This window comes from Orcinus orca, chromosome 2 (genome assembly GCF_937001465.1).
Source record: "Orcinus orca chromosome 2, mOrcOrc1.1, whole genome shotgun sequence".
Classification (NCBI taxonomy): Eukaryota; Metazoa; Chordata; class Mammalia; order Artiodactyla; family Delphinidae; genus Orcinus; species Orcinus orca.
This window is the reverse complement of record NC_064560.1, coordinates 20,746,923-20,765,951: the sequence shown is the minus strand read 5'-3', so window position 1 is coordinate 20,765,951 and position 19,029 is coordinate 20,746,923. Positions and strand designations below refer to the sequence as shown.

Genomic DNA, 19,029 nt, shown 5'->3' with positions numbered 1-19,029 from the left:
GAGCCACGTTCCCTACATTCAGCAGTCAGCCTCCCCGCAAACTGCCGGCCATCCCACCTCGTGCAAAGAATGAGAAGGAAGCCAGTATTTCCTCCATGTCCCTGATCCCAGTTCGAGGAGAGGGAGGATGAGGTCTCTGCCTCTCCAGGGGCCAGGCCAGCGTGGAGCCTCGCGGACCTCAGAGGGGCCTCTGGTTCCTTCTGTGGCAGCCACGCAAGGGGAACGAAGGGCATCTCTGTTCCTGTGCCGGTGACGAGGCAGCAGCTGGCTTGGCCACTTCTGTTTGTAATGGCATCCCCACCCTTCCTCCAGTGTTAAAGAAACAGTTAATGAGAGCCCTTCACCCCGCTCCGGGCTCACCTGGCCGTGGGGGGCCCTCTGGGCGGCCACAGCATCGGCAGGTGGATGCCCTCCCTCCAGCTCATGGAGGCCTGTGCGGGGCCTTGTCCTGGGAGCGGCCAGACACGGAGTCCGGTGCACCTGCCGCGGCCGCGGTGGACTTTCCACCCCTTCCTTCACTCAGCAAGTCCCTGTGTGGCGCCCACAATGTGTCAGTCCCTCCCTCTCGTAGGTTCTAGGAAATAAGACCAGTGAACTCCTGCCCTGTAACCAGGGGGCCTTCTTTGTATGCAAGATAGAACCAGAACTTCTTACTCTTCCATAGTTTTTTACCCCTTGTTCCTACCTCCCAGCATCTGTTCCCCTGTCTTATCACAAACCCAACCTCACCTCCTCTTAGCCTCTCACCTTCTCACACCCCAAACTAAATTCTGCACCCAGCCTGGAGGGAATCTGGTGATGCTACGCGCAGACACCCCTGAGATCAGTGGGTCCCAATCTTTAACGAGCAGAAGACGCACCAAGAGGGTGTGTTAATTCACAGTCCTGAGCCGCACAACCGGCAGGTCTCAGGGAACGTCCAGGTGACCGCGATGCAGGAGACCCTTGGCTATACCTTCTTCCCATCCAGTGTGTGTGCTTCCTGCGCCGTCTAAGGGCATCGTGGTCCCTGCCTCCAGAGACAGGATGGTTCTGACGCAGTGGCCCGCGGAGCAGCCCGGCAGCCCTGGGCCGCAGGTCAGAGGGAGTATCCACCACGCAAGGCTGGCCTTTCCCGTGGTGATCGTTTCCGCCACGATCCGGCCATTTGGGATTTGAGTTGCTGCCTCTCTGCTCAGAAGAGAAGGTAGAAGCCTGTGATGTCTGCAGCTCGATGGGGTTGTGTTTGTGTGGGTCCCTTTGGTCTGCAGCCTCCAAACAGACCTGGGGTCTCAGGCCCTTCAGTGATGCTGTGGGAAAAGGGGCTGGTCCCCTTCACCGAGGGTCGAGTCCTGCCTTCTCGGAGTCCTCGTTTGCCCCGCCGGGAGATGCTGCCGGTGTGTGTTCAGTCCTGGGGGAAAGTAAGAGCTTTGCAGACCTTGGTTTATTGGACTCGGAGGCCCCCAATGTATCTGCCGAAACCCCCGATACGCGACCATGCGGCAGCCTCTGCTTTCCTGTTCCCACAAACGGGGAGGCTGGGCCCGCCGTGCAGGCCAGTTCTTCCCCACCCTGACTCTGCCCCTCTTGGCCCCCACCGACTGGCCCCCACTTGGTCTCTGGAGCTACAACGCCTCTCTGTATCAAGACCTCACACTGTTTCTTCCCTTAGCCTTCTCCTCTCTAGGCTAAGCTTTACCTTTCTGTCACCGGTCTGTCTCTCAGCTTGGCTTTCAGGCCAGCTCACCCTCTTCTGGACCCTCTCAAAGCTGTACCCCCAGATGGAGTCTCCTGAGGACCAGCCTGAGGATAAAGGCTGGAGAACCGGTCATTAGCTGTGCAGTCGCCTCCCCAGGGGAGAAGATGTTGAATCTTCAGGTGTTGCAAACTGATGTGAAAAGAATGTAATCCCTCCTTGTGAGAACAGAATCCTCCTAGAGGCCACTGACTCCCCTTGGCTCCCAGCCCCTTCCATCTTCAGAGCTGCTATGTCTTTGTGCTGCTGTCTCTCTGATTCTCCTTCCAGCCCCCGATAAGAACCCTTGTGTTTACATGGGGCCCATGCAGATAATCCAGGAACATCTCCCCATCTCAAGGTCAGCTGAATCACAACTTTTAATTCCTCTGGGTCATGTAACCTGACATGTTCACAGGTTCCTGAAATTAGGACATGGACCTCTTTAGGGCGACAGTAAATTCTGCCTACCTTAGAGAACAAGAGTAGTGATTCTTACCTCCCGCTCTAAACACTGCCCTGGAGACCTAAACAAACTTAGTTTACCTACCCAGTCATGCAGAAGTTAGCACAAAAAGAGAAGAGAGAGCGGGAAGGCCTTTCTCAGGCACCCGTTGGTGTCTCGTATTTCAATTCAGGGGCCCCGACTCTGGCCCGGAGGACATCAGGGCCTCCTGAGTCTGTGCAGGCAGATGAGTCACCCTTGTCCCCAGAAGGGAAATCAAGGCCGCTGGGGGCTGCGAGAAGCAGAGACCAGGGGACTGTTTCCTGGGAAGTGAAGCAAAGGTCCTTTCTCTCTGGAAAGCTGAGAAAAAGAGAATAAGCTTTTATCTCTGGCACAAATAAACGTAAAAAGAAAACAAATGGAACATCTTTTTTAAATTCAGGTAAGATTAGGCTTGCTTGTTATACTGGTTTAAGAAAGTTTTCCAAACAGCCCTTCTCGCACAGCTGTGTGTGTCTTGCTGTTTGGCCCCCCGATTGGCCACACAGCTGGAGAGGGTCCCGTCCTGTACCTCCGTACCGTGTGCACCACGCACACCCCTCTGCTGCCCCCTCCTCTTCCCCAGCCAGTGCGTGCGTTTCCTGGGCGGACCAACCGGAAATGAGAGAGTATGTGTGAAGGACTTATTGATGTAAGAGAAACAAATCCTTGGGCTGAGGGTATGAGTGAGTCTAGTTCTCAGCTCTGTGCTGAACAGAAGTTCTTCTGGGGGCTCTTCTAGCACTGCTTCCTCCTTCCCTTCCTTCCTTCTCCTTCCTTCCTTCCTGCCTTCTCTCTCTCCCCCTCTCCCTCTCCCTCCCCCCTCCCCCTCTCTCCCCCTCTGCCCCCTCTATCTCCCAGCATAGCAAGGGACCAGATGACCTGGGCCCTCCATCTGTGACCTGCAGTTTTGACCTGAGTCAAGAAGCTCTTCTAGACACATCATTCAGCAAGGCACCCCCTGGCTCTGAGAAGAAAGCACCCATCTTATCACTTAGATTAGGATGGGTATTTGGGGATCCCTGAGCTTGGAGTCTTTCCGTCAATGAACTGACCTGGTCACATGAACAGAGTGATTCCGTAACAGGCAGAGATGTACTTCCTCACTGCCAGTCTCCCCCTGCCCCGGCCCCCCTCCCTCTCCAGCACCCCAGTCTCCCCATCCTGCAGTTTGTTTGTTTGTTTATTTATGACTGCATTGGGTCTTTGTTGCTGTGCACGGGCTTTCTCTAGTTGCGGCGAGCGGGGGCTACTCTTCATTGTGGTGCGCGGGCTTCTCAGTGCAGTGGCTTCTCCTGCTGCAGAGCACGGGCTCTAGGCGCACGGGCTTCAGTAGTTGTGGCTCGCGGGCTTAGTTGCTCCGCGGCATGTGGGATCTTCCCGGACCAGGGCTCGAACCCGTGTCCCCTGCACTGGCAGGCGGATTCTTAACCACTGCGCCACCAGGGGAGCCCCTCCTCCTGCAGTTTTTTCATCCAAAGGCACAGAACTGCCTTTCCATGTGAGGTCACAGACACATGGCTCTGGTGTGTTGCTTGGCCGTTGCACTTCCTGGCTGGCTAGCTGCTCAGAACCTCTTTGGGCTGCTCGGTGGTCTTGAGCTGGTGGTACAGCAGGCGTGAAACGTGGCGTGTGACAGCGTCTGTCCTCGCTGCCCGGGAGCTGAGGTGGCTCTGCTCCCCACCCGCCTTCCTCTCGGCTTTGTTGTGCGGCTTCTCCTTTGCGTGGGGCAGCCTCCGACTGAAGGAGGTGCTGTGGGCAAAGCTGAGCCAACATTTATTTACCAGTGTTCCTTTGGCGTCTTGTAAACAGTTTAACTGAGAAAGCGAAGGATACAGTTCTCAGTGGAGACGGAAGGGAATTTTGGGTGGGCAGAATGCAGTTACCCAAGGCAGCGTCCTGCCGGTCTGCCAGCACAGAAATAGGAAGATATGCGTGTTGCTGGTATTTAATGTGTCTCTGTCTTTTGTGTCTAGGGGCTTTTCTCTATCGTGTGTCTCTTGAATATTTGGTTTTGAGGCATTTGATTGAGATTGGCCGTATGACAAATTTGAGTTTTCCTTTTGCTTTAAACAGATTGTTTGCTAGAACTCAGAAGGTTCTTAAAGACAGCTAGATACACAGTCGAGATATCTTTTCCAATTTAGACTCAAACCAGGCTGAATTTTCATTGTATTGTCCAAAGCACTGGAGCACGTGGAGTCTTCTCATTTTAAGGCAAGTTACTTAGTTCAGTTAATCTCATGTTCGATTCCTCTCCCTCCTATTTTTCACCCTCTCCCCATCAGTCTACTGGGACCATCCAAGAACAGCACAACAAGAGGTCAGAAAACTACAGTGCACTCTAGCCACTCTTCCTGGGTTTTAAATAAATAGAAAAGCAAGATATAAAGAGACCTCTCACTTGCGTATTGTTTCTTTTTTTTGGGGGGGGGAGTATAGTTGATTTACACTGTTGTTAGTTTCAGGTGTACAGCAAAGTGATTCAGTTATACATATACATGTATCCATTCTTTTTCAGATTCTTTTCTCATATAGGTTACTACAGAATATCGAGTAAAGTTGCCTGTGCTATGTAGTAGGTCCTTATCGATTAGCTATTTTATGTATAGTAGTGTGTATATGTTAATCCCAAACTCCTAATTTATCTCCCCTGCCTCACTATCCCCTTTGGTAACCATAAGTTTGTTTTCTATGTCTGTGAGTCTGTTTCTGTTTTGTAAATAAGTTCATTTGTATCATTTTTTTAGATTCCACATATAAGTGATATCATATGATATTTGTCTTTCTCTGTGTAACTTACTTCACTTAGTAGGATAATCTCTAGGTCCACCCATGTTGCTGCAAATGGCATCATTTTGTTCTTTTTTATGGCTGAGTAATATTCCGTTATATCTATATACCGCCTCTTCTTTATCTGTTCATCTGTTGATGGACATGTAGGTTGCTTTCATGTCTTGGTTGTTGTAAACAGTGCTGCAAAGCACTCAGTCTTAACTGTAGCCCCACTTTGCCTCCAGTTTTCTGTTTTGAAAAGAGAACAATGAAATTGTGCCAGTGTGTTGCTTACAGCCGTAGCCTCATTTTTCAGCACCTGCCGGGCCAAGCTAATACACTTTATCTGTTCTTCCTCAGGATGCCCATGCTAACCTTCGTGATCCCTCTCCTGCCACCTCCGTTTAGATACAGGGCGACCCCCGCCAAGGGGTGGTGCAGAGGATTAGAGACTCATGAGGTCTGTGCGGTAAACGAGCCTGAAAAGTTCACGTTACAGAGACTGAGGCGATAAGGCCCCGTCGTAGGTGTCGGGTCTCCAGCAGCTATGAGGAATACCCCACATCAGCATGGTGACAGGTCACGTGAGGCTTCTAGGGACGTGGTGGCGTCCCTACTGATAAGCGACCTTCTCCAGATTAGTGACCTGAGGGCGCGGGTACCCACCCTTCTCCATCGTTGCTGCGAATGGCACCCGGGTCTGGGGGCCTTTCTGATGATAACAGTAGCTTGTATGTGTTTCTCAGATGAGTGCCAGAGAGCATCCTGACCCAGGTACTCAATTTACTCCCCTCCATGCCTCCTCCCAGGTTGCTTCACGTTCATTTCCTGTGCTGTTGGAGGAATATGTCATCTCCTCATCCTGGTCCTTTCCATTCCTTTCCCTTTTCTTCGATCTGAATGAAGAGTCTGAGGGAGGTAAAGAAAAACAGAGCCCTGAATAAAATAAGGGTTTTCTGCCGGTCACCGCACACTGGCCCTGGAATTCTTTCATGAGCTACCAAAGACACAGATTTTTATGAAGGTGTATTAAGGTCCTTTGCAGTGCAAGCAGTTGACCCAGTTTTCTTTCTCTCTAAAATGATTGTCAAGTCTCTGCTGTCTCATTCTAGTCCAGCCAGTCGAGCTCTACGCTTGCTGTTTGCCTGGTATATACTTTTCCACCCTTTTACTTTCAACCTGTTTGTGGCTTTGAATCTAAAACGTGTCTCCTGTAGACAGTGTAGACAGATCTGGTTTCCTTTCATTCTTTGAACATATTTATAATGGCTGCTTTGATGTCTTTGTCTGCTGAGAACAGTGTCTGGGCCGTCTCAAACTGTTTCTGTTGCCTGCTTTCTTCCCTGTGTGGATCACACTTTCTCATTTCTTTGCACATCTCATAATTTGTGAACAACTAGACATTTTATTCTGGACACTGATCCTCCCTACTCTCCCCCACCAAACCCAGCTGCTTCTTGTTTGCTCATCTGCTTAGTGACTTAGCAAGTGGAGTTTATTCCCCTGCAGTATGCTTCTGATGGCACTCCTTAGAGAACACAGCCTCGGGCTGAGAGTGACATTCTTATATTTCCTTTTTTAAATAGCATAATTCTTCCAAATAGCTCTCTTTGAATGCCTTTCTGCGGATTGCCTGTTCAGTTTCTGGCTGGTCTGTTTCTATTGCTATCCCACCCAGCCTCCATTAATTTCTAGTTGTTTAATCTGTTATTTTTGACCCTGGGCATGAACGGCCACCACAGTCTGATTCTGTTAAAGTCAGGCCCCTCCATAGGGAAAGTCTTCAAGGCCATTCCTTGAAGCTTGCTGTGACCCCGGGAACACTCTTCCTATCTCTCTGTTTCTCTGGTTTTCTCTGTTAAACTTGTGGATGGCCTACCATTCTGTTCCTCTTAATGGCCCACCACCAAAATATCTATTGTTTTCCATGGTGCCTTAGGCTTGAACTTCCCCGCACTGTGTTCCAAATAAATTCATTCCTCTTAGGGAAAGTTATGGAGCTCTCTGTTCTTGTGACCTCTCTCTCTCTGTCTCTGTGGGCAGACCCTCTTTGCCACTGCCCTGGAGCTGAGGGCAGGGACAGCAACCTGCTTTGCTTCAAGCAACCCCTGGCCTACAAGAGGGGTGATGCAGCAGGGGAGTAGCCCCTGCTCGTCTCAGCTGGCTTCTCTGGGCGTAGAACCTCCGCCCAGAAGCAAGATGGGATGGGGGTAATTGGGCCCAGTATTCTCCGAGTGCTGTGCCTGGGGTTGAGCTTCCACCCTCTGAGTACAGGCTGGTTCGAGGAAAGGACTCAACACTTCTTGACCTGCAGTAGAGTTTCTGCAAAACAGGGCCAGGGAAGAAGGATGGTTAGAAAGGCCAGTGGTCTACCCCTCCCTAGGAGAAACCATCGCTATAGTTTGGGAGCTGAAAAGAGCCCCCATCTTCTTGACCACAACCTCCTGGGGTAGAGCTTCCATTACGCTGAGCTTGGGGGAGAGGAGGACAGGGGATAGCACAACCTGCTGGTTGTGGCTCAAATGTCACAAACTCCTGCTCTTCCTACTGAGATTTAGTCAGTTTTCTTGAGAAAGAAATTTCTTGGGACTTCCCTGGTGGTCCGGTGGTTAAGAACCCACCTTCCAATGCAGAGGATGCGGGTTCGAGCCCTGCTCGGGGAATTAAGGTCCCACAGGCGCGGGGCAGCTAAGCCCGTACACGGCAACTACGGAGCCCGTGCACCACAACGAGAGAGAAGCCCACGCCGCAGTGAAAGATCCCGTGTGCCGCAACTAAGACCTGACGCAGCCAAATAAAAAGCAAGAAATTTCTTTTTCTTTCAAGGATCTTATAATACTTTAACTCAAAAAAGCTCCCCCCCTGCAACCCATGGGTGGTGTATTCATGTTGTCGTGTGTTTTAGCTCTAACGTGGTTTGGTTTGGTTTGAATTTCTGTCCATTGGTATTTTCTATAGCATTTATTTAGGTATGCCCATATATTTACCACATCCTTATTATTCCTCCTCCTTTCATCTGGGATCACTTCTCCTTTAGTTTGAAGTATATCCAGTAGCACTTCAGTTAGTGAGGGTCTAAAGGTGAAAAAGTCTCTTAGCTTTTGTGTGAAAAGTACTTCTTTATTTTGTCCTAGTTTATGAAATACATTTTTGCTGGATATTCTAGCTTGACGGTTAATTTATCTCAGCACCTTTTACTAACTTGCTTACATTATTACTGTTTAGATATCAGGTACTGAGATGTCTAATTGTGGTCTTTTGAGGTTTTTTTTTTTTCTTCTCTGGTTGTTTTTTAAATCTTCTTTGGTGTTCTGCATTTTTTGCTGTGGTGCATCTAATTATATATTTATTTTCATTTTTCCTGATTGAAATTCACTGGGACCTTTGAACATGTGGATGTGGGAGAGGATCTTGTATCAGTTCTGGAAAATTCTCAGTCATTAACTCTTTACATATTGCCTTTTCCCTGTTCTCCCTTTTCCTTCAGGAACTTCAGCTAGACATATGTTAGACTAGTCCATGTCCCTTAATCTGTTATCATTTCTTTCTCAGTTATGTATAATCTCCTCAGGTCTGTCTTCCAGCTCACCAAATTCTTTCTGTGACTGTATCTAATATCCTGTTAAACCTGTATATCCATTGAATTTTATATTTTGATTATGTTTTTTCATTTCTAAGACTTTATTATTTAATAATTTTATCAGTATACTTGGTCATTTCTTATAATCTTTTTTTTTTTTTCATTTTCCACCCTTTTTTTTTTTTGCGGTACGCGGGCCTCTCACTGTTGTGGCCTCTCCCATTGCGGAGCACAGGCTCCAGACGCGCAGGCTCAGCGGCCACGGCTCACGGGCCTAGCCGCTCCATGGCACGTGGGATCTTCCCGGACGGGGGCACAAACCCATGTCCCCTGCATCGGCAGGCGGACTTTCAACCACTGAGCCACCAGGGAAGCCCCCCACCCTTTTTAAATTGTGCAGACATGTTAAATGTACCTCCATTCTATTGTGTGCTAATAATTCCAATATCTGAAGTTTTGGTGGATCCAAATATGGTGTCTAACTCTGTCTCTGCTGCTTCTTACTCTTGGTACTTGTGATTTTTTTGTCTTGTGAGCTTAACTATCTTGGAACCTTATTTCTGAGAATTCTTTGCTGAAAATGGGCCTTTTCAAGGTTGACTTATAGTTGATTCTGCAGGGTGCTGGAAGACAGTACAAGCTAGGGACCACTTTAAATTGCTGGCTTGAGCAGTTTTGACCAGTCAGATAAAGTTGGTTTGAAAACTGATGTGAGGGCTGGTTGGTTATATATTATCAGAGGGAAATTCCCCTTGCCATACTCCGCACTAAGTTTTGAGACAGGCAGTTTTCCTTACCGTTTCTGAAGTGAGAGTATATCTTGTTCACTGACTGTTTAGCCTTTTATAGTGTTCCAGACTTATTGGTGGGGAAGTCTCTTCTTAGATGCTTTACCTCAGGTGGGCCCTAGGCTTTCTTGTATTTCTTACGTACTGAGAAGCTTTGAGAACTGAAGCTCAAATTTATCTGGTCCACCTTAAGGGGAAAGCTACCTTCAATGCTCTACTTACTTCTCTGGGTGCCATCTTTCACTTACATCATTGATTTCTGAGTATTTCTTACTAAATGGTCAGTTATTGATGCAATTTAAAAATATTTTTAAAAACATCTTATTAAGCATTTTAGTTTTTTTCAGTGGGAGAGTCTCTCTAGTAACCTAGACCACCTAACTGCCAGAAACTGAAGTTCCCCCACCCCGCTTTCCCACAGAAAAATACACTTCTGTTTGACGTCAGTCTACATGTGATAGCTCTTAACAGACTGTTGTGCCTGTGAGTAAGGGGTAAAAACTATCCCTAAGGCATGTTCTGATTCTAAGCCAGTAATAAAGGCCTGAAGAGTTTTCACACAATTTTAGGTGACACCAGGGAAGAACTTCTAGAATGGTAGTATGAGAATATCTGTGGACTTTTTGCCAGTGAAAGACCCATAACTGGTGAAAATTATTTAAAAAATCAACCACTTAAAGTCTCTAGAAATTGTCCTAAGCATATACACAAATGGAGAAACATTCTAGAAAATGTTCTGGCAAAGAATAAAGATAATGTTAACTTTGATTCTTTTAAGTTATGTGTGACTTAAAATTTTTATGGTAATACATAAAAGAACAGAAATATTAAATATTACCTCCAAAAAAAGATATTACCTCCAAATATTAAATATTACCTCCAGTAATAGAGGGGGAAAATGGAATGTGGAAAAAACCAACAAGTAATCCTAAAAGGTAGGCAAGAAAGAAGAGAAAAAATGTAATATAGGCAGGACGTATACCACAAAATTTAAATAGTTCTGCTGAAAGACTATCAAATTATTAGGCTGTATTCTGTTTTTGGAAACCTGTTTATATACTGATTATAAGAAATAGAGCTAAAATATAAACAGACAAAAATAAAAAGATGGCAGAAGATATACCATGCAAATAACAAAAGAAGGGCTGGTGCTTTTTTTTAACATCATATAAAACAGATGTCAAGGTAAAACTAGAAATGAAGAGGTCACCACAAAAAGTTTATTTCAACAGAAGATACAATGATCTACAAACATCTGTGGAAGTTGTAAAGTAGCTTCAAGAGGTATTCCCCCAAATTTACATATTTGCATGGAGTAATTGGCATCACCATAGTGGAGGATTTTCACGTGCTTCCCTCAGTAACGGACAGATCAAGCAGACAAAGAAATGGGACTTAAATGTAAATGCTCCTGATTTTTAAAATTTATTAAGAAGAAATTATGAGTAATTTTATACCAATATAAATTCAAAAACTTCAGTGAAACATACAAATTCCTAGAAAGCTATAACCTTAATAAAACTGATTCAAGAGGAAAGAGAAAAGTGGTTTGGGGTTTTAAAAGCAAATGTCCTCAATTTTCAGAGTTACATACCGAAGTATGTAGGGATAAGATGGAAGTAGGAAGTAGAGTGGTTCTCAAATATTCTAGAATCTGGATATGAGTTTGAAGGAATTTGTCACTATCGTCTCCTTTTGTGTGTACTTGAAAAGTTTCATAACACAAAAGGACTATAGAAACATTGACTTATGTATAATTTTACTTTTAAAAGAGAAAGAAAATACGTACACATCATGAGGAGTCAGAAGCTAATGCCATATACATGGGCAGAAATGTGGCAAGGTGGGGAATTCATTTTTCAGGCATTTGATCTATAGGCTCACCCAGAAGGAATCCCAAGCAAGGTGCATTGCAAGCAATACTGTGTGGTTTCTGAAGGCACAGCAGGAATGAGCTCCATCTGGGCAGGAACATTCCAGCAGGATGGACTGAAGTTCCCGGCCATCCTAGAAGGAAGGAAGTTCACACGCTCACAATGATTCCACAGCTAGAAGTGGCTCAAGCGCCACTTTTATCAGTGGTCAGAGTTTCGCTTAGCTTTTACGTCTATCACTGGGATAAAGTGAGATAATACATGTGAAAATAGTCAGCAGACTATCAAGCTATACAAATGTAAGATAACCTGAAATGTTATTTACATTGTAAGTGTAAAAGGGATTAGGGAGGACGGCAACTTTGGAGAACATTTTAGTATTTCCTCAAAATGGTAAACATAGATTTATCATATGACCCAGCAGTCCCACTCCTAAGTATGTCCTCAAGAGAACTGAAGACATATGTCTGCCCAGAAACTTGTGTACAGATGTTCACAGCAGCATTATCCATAATAGCCCCAAAGTGGAAACAATCAAAATGTCCACAACTGATGAATGAATACACAAAGTGGAGTGTTTCCACAGAATGGAATATTATTCAGCAATAAAAAGGGATAAAGTACTGACACGTGCTACAGCGTGGATGAACCTTGAACACATTTTGCTGAGTGAAAGAAACCAGGTGCAAAAGATGACATATTTTATGATTCCATTTATATGACATATCCAGACTAAGCAAATCCACAGAGACGGAAAGTAGGTCAGTGGTTGGCAGTGTCGAGGGAGAGGAGAGAAGGTAGAATGAGTGCTAACGAGTATGGGTTTCTTTAGAGGGTCATAAAAATGTTATAACCTTAGTGGTGCTGGTTGTACAACTCTGTGACTATACTGAAATCAGTAGATTGTATACTTTCAAGGAGTCAATTTTATAACATGAATTATATCCCAATAAAGCGGTTATTTAAAGGGGGAGGGGGGGAGGGGAAGGAGAGTTCGGACCAAAATGGTTTTATCTCCTATCACTCTCCACTACTATAAGCACCACTACCTGGGTCCTGAAGTCGTCTGTCAAACCCAGGAATTTTTTTTTTTTTTGAGCTTCATTGAGAAAATGCCAAGTCTGAAGCATAAGCAATATGAAAGCCAAGAACCGCCATTTTACTCCTCCTTCCCTCCCCCTTTTTTTGTGCGGGTCATTTGTTCAGAGGCTTCCAAGGTGCAGCTGGTGAAAGACCCACCACCCAGGAGGACGGGCTTCCTATCGTGGACTGTCCCCTACTAACCAGCAATGCACATGTTCGCTGGCTGGCACAACAGATCTGTGATGCTTTTTTTTCACCAGATCTCATTGTCACAGTTGCCACAAGGACAACCCCATGTCTTTCACACCAAAACCTAAGCGCAACTCCCAGACTGCCCGTGGTTGAAGGCTCCCCGGCTGTGTCTGCTGTGATGGGGACAGACTACTTCCTGGGCCATCTGGCTTTCACTCATCCTGTGCTTTCTCTCCCGGGTTCCCTGTCTGTCTTTTGTTTTGCAGTGGCTGCTTCAACCCCCAACTCCACTGCTGGTGCGGCCATGAATTCTCTGACCTCTCTCGGGACTCTGCAAGGACTGGCAGGGGCCACTGTCGGACTGAACAACATTAATGCACTAGCAGGTACCATCGCAGTGAGCATCTGCTGCTCTGGTGGACAGCCTCCCCCCAGATTCCCCACAGACAGTGGTCAGCCAGAGACGACCTAAAAGGTTACGTCACGGGGAGAGCTAAAGCTTGGGATGGAGGAGCAGAAGCACGTGTTTTGACAGGCGTACGCTGCCTACCCCTGTTTTGTCTCCAGAAATACCCCACCCGAAGTCTTTTGTAATGTGTAGACTGTGTATTTAGCCATAGGTCTCTGTGGTTGACAGGTATCTGCAGGTTTCGAGGGCTTTGGTTTGATTCTAGTTTGGTTCCCTTCATCTGAGGGGAGGAAGTGTGTTATAAAAGAAAAATCAATGGGCTAGAAATCAGGATGCATGGGGCCAGCTCCCAGTCACCTGCAGGAATCTGAGGCCAATCACTGCCCACAACTGGACTTCAGGGTCCCATCTGAAAATTGAAAGTTCTGGATCAGATGATCTTAAGGGTCCCCTCCAGCTCTAAAACCCAAAGGTTCATGGCGATTATACAGGAGGAGAAATGAGGCCTTGGGAAGCAGAACAAGGCTGAGTGGCGAGGAGCCGCCCCCGGAGTCAGGGGTCACCCTACAGCAGTGCATCTCCTAAGGGCCCCGTTCCAGCTAACGCAGGTTGAAGCAGAATGAGGCAAATTGCTTACAGAATTACTTAGCTCTGAAACATACAGACCCACCAAAGCACTCTAAGTCGTTTACACAGCCTGCCCGTTTCCGGCATTCTAGATCTATGGGGAGAAGAGTGCCCGGCCAGAGGCCGAGTCATATCTGAGGCTCGAGCTTAGCCTTGGCCCCTCCAGTTGGAGAAGGTCCTCGGTCCACAGAAGGGACACCTCAGTTGCCTTTCCCTCAGCTTGGGCCCGCACCCCTACCCCGTGCCTGAGAATAGCCACGTCCAGAAGGACCATGACAGCCTGACTCGGGGACCTAATTACCTACTGGGCAACCCAGCCTCTGCCCATTTTAAGCATTAAGAAAAGGGTCCTTGACAAGTTGCCTTATTTTAAACCATGATTGACTAAGTGTACAGTTTTTAAAGGGTGATCAAGCAGTAGTGTTTTTAAAAGCAAAAAAACAACACCCCAATAATTCTATATCTTCAAATCCCAAAAGAATACCTTGCAATTTGTTTGGTAAAGAAGCACCTAGAACTCATCCAAATGAAGACTAACTTTTATAATCCAGATAAGAGGATAAGTCGTACATTTAGAGGTAGGAAATGTGTTGAGGTTTTATTAAATCCTTTTATTCCTACGTTTTGGGGAAAGCAGTCATAACCTTGGACTGAGTTTTATCTGACCAAAGGCCAAAAAGAGCAGACAAGAAAAAGATTTCTTTCCTTCCCGACCAGATAGCTGTTGATTAGCAAGCACGTGTTGAATGAAGTGGTGGCCGCGTGACAGCAGAATGTTTTACTCCAGTGAAGCTGCCTCCAGCTGCCCTCCTGCCAGCAGCCCTCATGGCCCTGCCTCCTGTTTCTGACCTTGTTCTGCAGACGCTCCAACTCACTTGTCCTTCCCCTCGGTTGCAGACGTGTGTTTGCACACATCCCTTCATGCTGCTTCTCTTGCCCCAGGACCTAGTTCCCCTAAAACAAGGAATTTGATTTGATCGCCTGCCTGTCCTTGGTCTGCACAGTAACAGGCCAGTGGGAATGGCTGTCCTCCTCAGCACGTGCTCATGACTGCTGTGTGTTGTCTGTGTGGTCCCGCCTCTCTCCATCCTGTTCTGTTGTCCTTTGCGGGGATTTTCCCATCGTTATCATGAGCGACTGGAGAGGGACTGTGTTGAATGGCAGAGAGACCATGAGTAGTTCCTGTGTGGGACCTGTGTTATTCCAGTTTTGCTCCTGGCAAGAAGAACAGCCTTAAATTGTTTTGTTTTTAAATTCTTTGCCATTGGGTTAATGTAAGTACATATAGGTCATGGGAAATTAAGACTGTTTCTAGTTTCAAATAACCCCTACTAGACAGTATGAACCAGAAAAATGTTTAATCAAACCAAAAGTCATGCACAAAGTAAAATACATTCCTTCTGATTGGGTAAATTACTATCAGAGCTATTTAACAATCGGCACCGGCTTGGAGCTAAGATTTGCTTTCTCAAATACCAAGAGAAAACCTTCTAATATAGAGTGTCCTCTTTCAAACCGTTCTTCCTTAACAGACGTGATGATGCTACCTGTCCTACTGGATAAGAAGGTAGTCAACAAACGGTTACCTGGACAGAGGCAGCTTGACAAATAGTTGGCCACAGCTTCCATATCATCACCGTTTCCTCCCCCACTCCACCCAGGAGCCATTACTTGCTACCGTAAGGAGAGTTTTCTGGTTTTCTGAGTAAAGCCACCTCTTTTCCATGGACGAAGGAGCCATGGAGAAAAGTAGGTAGATGGAATCTAGTTAATTCCCAAACTCATCCTGGGAGAATCTGACTGCCTTCCCTGCCAGAGGGCCTCTCAGCTCCCCACAAGGTAAAGCTTCGGATGGTAGACAAGTAGCTGAACCAGACTGTTTGAGCTTCATACCCTTGTTCTTCCTTATACGCTCATAGAAGGAGGGACTAAAAAAAGGACAGCGCTCTAAAGCTTAAAAGCGGAAAACAGCAAGATCAGAAGGAAGGAATGTGGGCAATTCACTAACAGAGCTTTCCCTTCTGGATTAGTTGAGGGTTCTCCAGGCAGGTTTCATACACTAATAGCTGAACGAAGACGAAGAAAATATTTTTTGCAGTTATATCCACCCAGGAATCTGTATCTGATTTTGTGCTTAAATGTATGTCAAGTGACATCCTTATTTTTCCTTTTTTAAATGAGCTAATTCTTCCAAATGGTTTACCATATAGTGTTTAAAGTTATGATTATCTGCATATCACCAGCCACAAATGCCTGGTGAGTAATGTTTACGGAAATACTTTATGTAAAGGAGAGAAAAGATGCGATGCTTTGGGCATAGTGTTGCGGTGGCTTGTCACCCTTGGTATGCCTTGTGAAATTAGCTTTACTCTGTAGTATTGGAATATATAAAGATACATGTAGTTAGGTACATACACAAGCACATACAACATCACATACACTTGTGACCATATTATTAACACAGGCATGAGCACAAGTGCCACTAATTGTATATATTCATATTCATCTACCCTGATTTTATACATTTCTTAGACCTAAGTCCTCATTATCAGCTTGCAGCTTAGAAGAATATATCCCATTTATACCAAAGAAAATTTATCCCAGCAAATACATACAAATCTATGAGAATATATTAATACATTCCTCACTTTTGCCCTTTCTTTATTGGGTATAAAGCCTGGCCGAGGGGTGTGCAGATAACTGTAGTTGGCTCGTGGCACTCCGCCTCCCACTCCTTTTTTCAGCATCATCTTCATGCTGGCCACGCCGGATGTACATGATCATCTTTACGGGTGGGTCCTTCTAGGTCATTTTCACAGGTTTACTCGATAGTCTCACAGCTCCCCGGGACTCCATCAGGGAGGACCTGGGAGAGCGGTTCAGTTAAAGCACGCGGTAGTCTGGCTGCGCACTAACTTCACTGCTAGACTATTTGCAAAGACCTTTCCTCCCTCGTTGAGGTCTGCCAATCCATTTGGCCTTTTCAAAGAAAGCCCTGTTCTTTTAAGGGGAAGCATTTTATTCAACTAACCTTCTTCAAACCTCTGTTTCGACTGTCCAAAGTGTTTACATGGAATCAAGTACCAGCAGCTGAATTGACAAATGTTATCTTCAGTATAATGACTATTTAATACAGAATGACATTAGATCATTGATAGGAATAACTCTCAAAAGTTGAAAACTTCCTTTGATGGTTTTTAAGATTCTACCTGGTAATCAATCACCTGTTCTACCTTGGCCGTGGTAAACACACACCTCAGAAAAAATTAGAATAGACTCCTTCATAATAAGAAACTTCAAGCAACGTCAGCAGGACCTCTGCTGGCCACCACCTTTTGAGCTTAGTTGGTATCGGCTAGAACTGCTTGAAATCACTTTCCTTTTCAGGAAGCTGGCTTTTCCACATTCATGGCCCCCAGGTTTTCCTTGACACTCCAGCCCCACCCCAAACGTCACCCAAGGCCCATTTCTGTCCCCTCAAGCCCCCCAGGGAGAACACCAGACCTGAGGCTCCATGAGATCCCTCTATCCTATCTTGTTACATGTAGTCCTTTTAATCTAAGAGATGAAGGTGTCAGAAGAACAGAAGCATGATGGAGTAAGTAGCTCACTGCCCCCTCCCCTGTGTCCTGCGGAAGGCAAGCAAAAACATGGATGGGAGTGTTGAGGTGATTCTGGTATTTGATTCCTCTGTATAATTTCTAAGCACCCTTCTCTTAGTTGTCCTCTATTCTCATTAGACTTACAATTTTTTTCAATTAACCACCTTTGCTATTTTAACATCCTTAATCAATAGCCCTAATTCTTTCAAGATTTTCATTAATGTTTTCACTAAGTTCTTCCCATAAACATATCTTTAAAAAAAAAAGTCTTCATCATAAAGGGAACTCAAGGCAATTATGATGTCACCTCTTCCATTTCCCGAGTTTATAGAAAAGTTCACACTCTATAAAGTATTACTTGTTTTGACTCATATTCAGGGAAAAAGTGACACAGTCAACAACCATAATAGAGCAAAAGGGCAGCCAGGAGACAAGGAAAAAAGTCAAAAAAGTGTGCTGGCCGTCATCCAGTTCACATGGGTTAATAGCCAAGATCCAGCTTTTCAGACATGGGGTCACTTCAGCTGACTGAAAAACATGGCATGGGGTGCTCTCATTGGCAGAAACCCCAGTTCCACGGGCACTGATTAATATTCAGGCGTGTGTGTCTGTGTGTGTGTCTGTGTGTGCGTCTGTTTGCTGCTGAGAACAGCCCCATCCCGTTTCTAGCCTTTCATACTGAACAAGCAGCTTCAGTTAGCTACACCGAGGGGAGGGAGCCACATTTTTCCTGCGCCTTTAATTCTTCATCGTCAGAGAGGCTCTCCCTAAGGTCCTCGTCCCTGACAGCATCCTTCAGCTGTTGAGGAAGCCGGTCAGCGGAACTGGTGATTTACTGGTTTATTGAGTACAGAGCTCGTGCTCTCTGCCATTTCCTCATCAGATAGCTTAAAGGAGAACAGTTTCAATCCTGTCCTTCCCCCTCGAACCCTGGGGCCATCCCACGGCTCCTCAGAGAGCCCAGTAAGTGGCTTAGGTGTATAGATGTCACAGGCCTCTGCCACTAGTGGTTTTTTACATGCTCTCAAGCTCTAAGCGGCAGAAGGCTTCTACTTCAGAAGGAGAACCCCAGTCCTTGCCAGCAGCGCACTGCTGGAGCTCAGATGCACTGGCTCTCTGTAGTGCCTTGGTGAATTCCGTCACTGGCCTAGGGAGTGAGGCTTACCGTTGCTCAGGGGCTTGCGGTGGTCGTCTGTGTGTCTGCCGTTATTACAATTTGTCACTTCATAGTTTTGTCTGTAAGTTCTTGTTGGTGTAATTGGTGTGCTCGCTGCATGCACTTGCTGTCGTACTTGTGTCAAATGATTCTCTAACTTCCTTTGGAAAGCACTAATGAAAAGTGCTGTTTCTCTTCTCTATTGTTGGGTTTTTTGTAAAGTTGCTCAAATGCTCTCAGGTATGGCGGCTCTGAATGGAGGACTTGGCGCCACGGGCTTGACGAATGGCACGGCGGGCACCATGGACGCCCTCACCCAGGCCTACTCAGGGATCCAGCAGTACGCGGCCGCGGCGCTGCCCACGCTGTACAGCCAGAGCCTGCTGCAGCAGCAGAGCGCGGCCGGCAGCCAGAAGGAAGGTACGTGCCTGGGGCCCGGGCCGGAGGGCAGCGTTCGCCCCCAGAGCAGAGCTCCAAGGAACTTCCACCGAGCCACTGTCCTGAGAGAAAGCAGTTGTTTTATTTCTCCTACTCATGTTCGTTTAGTTTTTCGTAAAGAAATCTGACAGGCCCTTTCAGGCTTCTTTCCTGTCATATTTAGCTTTACTGTTCCTCTCCCTGTTCAGGTGGAGTCCTCACCCTCTGTGCGCCATACGCAATTACCTAGTGATTGCTGCCATCAAAAAATTGCGGGGAGCACCCTCTCCCGAATCAGCAGGGCCACCTCTCATTTCTCCCCTTCCAT

General features: G+C 46.4%; 1 protein-coding gene and 1 long non-coding RNA gene across 13 annotated transcripts in view; one reads left to right on the top strand and one right to left on the bottom strand.

Moving 5' to 3' along the window:
• The window catches only part of CELF2 (CUGBP Elav-like family member 2), an 830,917-nt gene that overhangs the window by 796,470 nt on the left and 15,418 nt on the right, over window positions 1–19,029 (top strand). For 10 of the 12 annotated variants that reach the window (XM_033439192.2, XM_049705739.1, XM_012535222.3 and 7 more), the window contains 2 exons: window positions 12,757–12,876; window positions 18,507–18,704. In XM_033439192.2, the coding sequence (XP_033295083.1) occupies window positions 12,757–12,876; window positions 18,507–18,704 (318 nt within the window). The remainder of the gene's footprint in view (window positions 1–12,756; window positions 12,877–18,506; window positions 18,705–19,029) is intronic. The other 2 variants (XM_049705738.1, XM_012535223.3) reach the window with 1 other exon arrangement.
• On the bottom strand, window positions 15,903–17,729 carry LOC125963447 (uncharacterized). Its single transcript, XR_007475446.1, has 3 exons — window positions 17,273–17,729; window positions 17,031–17,155; window positions 15,903–16,392 (listed from the first exon to the last, which is right to left on the bottom strand). It is a non-coding gene; the product is annotated as an uncharacterized LOC125963447 (long non-coding RNA).